General features: G+C 39.4%; 1 protein-coding gene across 1 annotated transcript; it reads left to right on the top strand.

Moving 5' to 3' along the window:
• Positions 1–2339: 2339 nt before the first annotated feature.
• Positions 2340–4533, top strand: LOC108602152. The gene is made up of 3 exons (XM_017990185.1): positions 2340–2493; positions 3131–3177; positions 3237–4533. Exons 1-3 carry the CDS (start codon positions 2451–2453, stop codon positions 4389–4391), a joined length of 1245 nt encoding a protein of 414 aa, XP_017845674.1. The 5' UTR covers positions 2340–2450; the 3' UTR covers positions 4392–4533.
• Positions 4534–5700: the final 1167 nt, after the last annotated feature.

The raw sequence follows: 5700 nt of genomic DNA, 5'->3' as shown, positions 1-5700 counted from the left end.
AAGGATCTAAGGCCTTAAGCCTATACATTTGCATGAATCAATATCTATATATGCGTGTGTGCAAAGCTGTTTATTTATAATAATTGAAAATACACACATGACTCTCTTTTTAATTCATAAATTTTTGTCCGTAATTAGTGTAAATTTTTACTAAATTTTATAAATACCAATGCAAAATTTACACTTATTAAAATATTTTTAGAATAATTTTTTTTGCTAAACATTTATTTATTAAATTTAATTCTGAAATCTAAAGCCATGAATTAATAGTTTAATCATTATTGGAGTCATTGTTGGATAGTCTATTGTCAGGGTAGTTTATTGTCAGGGTAGTTGCATAGTTGCACATGTCCGTTAGTGTTGAGTATGTCCGATTAATTTAATTTTCTGAGTGGCATTAAATTTGTTCCCACCCCATATTGCCGACAACTAATGAGCTGGAGCCAGCGCGTGCGCCTTTGACTAACGCAATCCAGATCAGCTCGCCAGACTAGTAGGTTGTAGTATACTACATGGTCGAATAAGCTAAAAAAGCCAAAAGATTTATGGAAAAGCATTTTATGGACTGATGAGAGCTCGTTTGAGTTTAACTTATCTAAACACAAAATATTTGTAAGATTTCCCAGCATCCCAAGGATAAAAAAACGCCCTGTTTGTAAAGTAAGTAAGCCATGGTGGCGGCACAGTAATGTTTTGGGAATGTGTGGCATATAGCTGAGTGACTTGGTTCCTATCACCGGCTCGATGAACTAAGCTAAGTATTTGACTTAACAATTATGCATTTCTTTCTGGCAATAGGCTGATCGGATAATCATGTATCCTGCAAAAGGACAATGCTCCGTGCCACAAAGCGCAAATGATTACCAATTTTTTTAAGAGAGGTACTTCTTTGGAGTGGTATACGCAAAGCCCAGGCCTGAGCTTTATTGAGAACGTCTGGTCTCTCTTTTAAGCCGAAAGATAACAGTTTCGTTAAATAAAACAAGAGAGGAGACCATTGCTAAGATCACTTCACTCTGGAAAGAGATATCTCCAGCAATTCTTTATAATTTGGTTGATTCAGTTCCGAGACGCCTACAAAAAAGTTGGAAGCTCTGGCTCCTCCTTAAGGAGGATATACATTCTACTAAATTATACTCAGATTCCTTAAACTTTATCCCAAACTACAACGTTTTCTTACTTATACATATATACTTGTCAAAATACTTGTGTCAACATATGAAATTACTAATTTGCTAATATATTCTTAAGTTTCTCTACAAAAATATTTTCTTGCTTACTTTTAAATGTCAAATAGCATTATTAAACAAATACAAAAAAGGAAATTGGAATTAATAAAACCGTTTCAAAGTAAACCTCAAAAATGTATGCATTTTTTTTCGTCAAAATAAATGTGTCAACCAGTTTACTTATTATTGTATTCTGGCATATTTAATCGGTCTACTCTGGCAACAATGCAAGCGAAGCGCTGGCCCACAGGAGAAAAGGCAAGGATGCTTAGTGAGCGCCGCAAAAATTTTATAGTTTTTGCATGCCCACAAGTTGGTTTTATTCTTGTAAAGGATACGTCGGACGTAGGCAAAAAAAACTGCATAGCAAACACCCGTAAATTTTTTAGCCGTAACTTGCAGCACCCCTAAGCAACATGCAGTAAAACGGCCTAGATGACAGAATGAATTCCACCAGGCCTTTTACTGTGTTGATACACGTATGCCGTTCTCTAATATATGTATATTGATGCATGGCTACAACTACAACAACTATGTACATCAATTGCAAGTTCCCCATTGAATTAATCTGCACAGAAAATGTACAATCGAATGTTAAGTCTAAAGTTTAGTTACACCATTTTGAATTAACGTGGAAAAGGTCAAAAGCATTAATTTAAAAACTTGTCATTTATGCAACGTAAATAAAAGTTAAAATGTACTATTGCGAATGTTTTTTAAGTATTGGTAATGGTCAAGGCTGAAAAAATCTGATTTGAATTTGAATTTAAATGCACTTGAAATTCAATATGCATAATTAAATTACGTGTGCATATACATATGTATATATACATTCATATACGTATGTATATTTACAGATATGTATTCTGATAAGTGCCCCAATGTCTAATGCAACAATGGACAATCCAGTATCATAAATCTGCTCAAGCGCAAGCACAAACGAATTGCCAAATAGATCAATTGACGTACTGTCAAGCTGGCCCAGCTACCTCATAAACTTACCAAGGGGGCATAAGAATACACACACATGTATATACATACATATGTATGTACGACTTAAGCATAAATAAAGTGTGTTCTTCATATATAAATGGTTAGTGCTGACCCAAGGCACCTTGCAGTTTTTGTGGACGCGCAGAGGAGCTCACAACTAATCATCGAGGATTCCAGCGTCAAGAAGATTGTTGCTCGCAAAGCCAAAATCCAGAAATCAACTCTAATATGCATCGAAAACAGCAAGAACGCTTTGCTACAATCTTGGCCAGTGAGTTAACCAACCCATAACTCAAATCTTAGGGTCACCAACGAAGAACTGGTGGTTCAGCGCTCAGCGCGTAACTCAATTCTGTTACTACGTACCGACCGACTGATTGACGAATCCATTGACCGTCTCATCATTCTTAGCACTTCCATTGCTAAGTAGTAATAGCAAAAGCAACTGGTGGGAGCGTCTGTCTGTCCAAGTGTTTGCTGCCTTACAATTTTACGAGGCATGATTTTTGTTTTTGACCACAGTGTATGTAAAAGCAACAGTTTATGTTGCACTGTGCTTTGTTGTTGACGCAAAGTGCTTATAGTTGCAGCTCTTCCCGCGCTTCAACACACGCTTGCAATACCCGCAAATAATTATCGTTTTGGCTCTACTGTGCAACAGACGCTTGGAGTACGGAATTGATTGATAAAGATCGCAATGTAGAAACGTCCGCGTTTGCTATCAAGGCCAAAAATCGCGAGCCGTACTTGGCCCTAAAACAAACGTGGGCAGCTGTCATTGCTGACACGTCGAAGCTATCGCTGCTCAGTTGATTCCAAATTGTTGCATTGCTTACATCGCTTACGGATTCACAGTAGATGCTCATCTTTTACAAAGCCTTTAATGTTTTTCCATTCACTCATTGCAGTTTTTCTGCTACTCTGGGACACAACTGACGCCCAGCTGCAGGTACAGGTAAGTAGGCACTTTTCACGGATTACCATATACAATTCAATGACATTACCATACTCCAGGCACAAAGTGGCTACAAATATGTGCATCCCGAACTGGAAACTGGAGAACTGGTGGGTGGTGTTATTGCAGCAGATCGTCATTCGCCAACCACGTACTCTACTGGCAGCTCCATAGCACTGAGTCCAAGTTCAAACCCACCACCGAGAGCAACTGCCGCGACAGCTTACGGTACTGGTCTGTTTTCTTCCCCCCCCGTTGGCTTCATGGCTAGTGAACAAGCAACAACCGCTTTTGGAGCACCAGCTGTCGTCGATGCCCGTCGATCTACTGGTACAGGAATAACCGCTCGCAGTGGTCCTTATGGTCCGCAGACCCAAACGCAGACTCAATACGGCAGCATTGCCGGCTCAGCAGTTAGTCCAGCAACGCGGCAATCTGATTTTGTCAATGTTTACAGCGATGAGAGCATTGCCGATTACTCGGCCATACCAGGTGAACCAGGTGTAGATTATCCTGTGTATGCTCGAATGCCCCGCACCAACTTCGAATGCGCTCAGCAAACGCTACCCGGTTATTACGCAGACATTGAGGCACAGTGTCAGGTCTTTCACATATGTGCGCTTAATCGGACGTATTCGTTTCTATGCCCCAATGGCACCGTATTTAGCCAAGAGACGCTCGTCTGTGTCTGGTGGAACCAATATGACTGCACCTCTGCGCCCAGTCTCTATGCCAATAATGCCTACATCTATGACTACAGTACAGGGACAGGCGCTCTTAATTCTGCTCCACCGAACGCCCCTAACAACGACGTGTATCGCTCAAATGCAACGCCACAAATTGTAACGGCGTATGGTGCGGTGGCTCCCTCGTCCTCGACTGGCGCACTACGAGTAACCAACCCGCCTGCTCAAGTGCCAGGCTACCATGCAGCTCATGGTTCATATGTCACAGTGCCTCCCACAAAGAGCCAAACGCAATCACTTTATGGAAGCCCCTCTGGCATCGCGCTGAACGTAGCTACAGCACCGAGCCAAGCTATTAATAGAATTCATTCCACTGCGGCCGCTGGTGTGCCAGCACTATTATCTGGTTTGGTGCTCGAGCCTTCCAACAACTATGGCAAACAACCTCAACATCAAGTGTTGAGAAATCGAGAGTACCTGCCGCCAGCTGGCGTTAGTCACCACCAAAAGCGCAGTATTCCAGCTTAATTGGCTAAACGACAACACGGCTAAAACTTAAAGCTTAATTTACACCTGGGAGCTCCTATCAACCACATTCTGTTTAACCTACTTCATTTTGTATTTATTTTCAAACACACTATGTATCCTCTTGAGAAATAAACTTGCATTTGCTTACAATAAATTTTATCTATCTTCTATTCTATATACACATTTGCCAAGAAAGTGTTTTATTTTGAAAAAAATTAAAATAGAAGAAAACCTAAAAAAAATTTTTTAGCCTTATTTGTGATAGTAACGATTGCGCCATTTTCCGAATTTTGTTTTTTATACACTTTGACATTTTTGTAAAAAATGGAAAAAGGGTATTATGAAATTGCTCAAATGTATGTAACAGAAAGAAGGAGGCGTGGCAGACCCCATAAAGTATATATATTCTTGATTAGCTCGACGAGCTGAGTCGATATAGCCATGTCCGTGTGTCGCTGATGACGCTACAGCGAAAACGAGCTGTGACGCGTTAGCTGTTTTGAGTGCTTGTGCACATGCATGTGTCTGCTGGGATGCCCTAGTCAAAGTGTATTTAAAAGTTGGTGGCGCCCAACTTTAATTGGTCCACTTGTTTTAGCTTCGTTTTACAGAACTAATGTGATTATTTGATTTGACTGTAACCAACGACGGATAAAATAACTAGGAGATATTTACATTTTAATTTTCAATATAGACAGCGGGGTGCTCGTGCTGACGCGCCATACAAAACGTCGCTGCCGACGCAGCGGCGGCATATCTGCTGACGCTACAGCGAAAAGGAGCTGTGACGCGTTAGCTGTTTTGTGTGTATGTGTTTCAGAGTGCATGCATGTGTTTGCTGCAATGCCCTCGTCAAAGTGTATTTAAAAGTTGGTGGCGCCCAACTTTAATTTGTCCAATTGTTTTCTTATGCATATGTGCGCCAATTTTAATTATATATATTTACGGAGATATTTCCCTGTCAATATAAGTAAATAAGTAAAAACCTAAAATAAAACTCTTTCCTGTAAAATTGATTTTTGGCCCATACGTTATTGTTGCAAATAGTGTTCGAATAGCTGCTAACTTAAATTTTTACTGTTCTTTCAATGCACTTATAATATTTGTTATTTTGTTAATATTATTATGTTGTTATTATTAATATTATTTTTCAAAATATAATACAAAACAAAGGAGATAAAACCAGAACAAAGCTGACACCAATAATTCATTGACACTAACGTGTTTTTAAAGAATATTGCGATTGCATACGGTTAGACTTCACAACAACAACTTTTTTAATATTTCGTATAATATACTGTTTCATTAA

The sequence above is a fragment of the Drosophila busckii genome, chromosome 2R (assembly GCF_011750605.1).
Source record: "Drosophila busckii strain San Diego stock center, stock number 13000-0081.31 chromosome 2R, ASM1175060v1, whole genome shotgun sequence".
NCBI classification, from domain to species: Eukaryota; Metazoa; Arthropoda; class Insecta; order Diptera; family Drosophilidae; genus Drosophila; species Drosophila busckii.
Note: the sequence above shows the minus strand (reverse complement) of the source record. Positions and strands in the feature narration are given on the sequence as shown.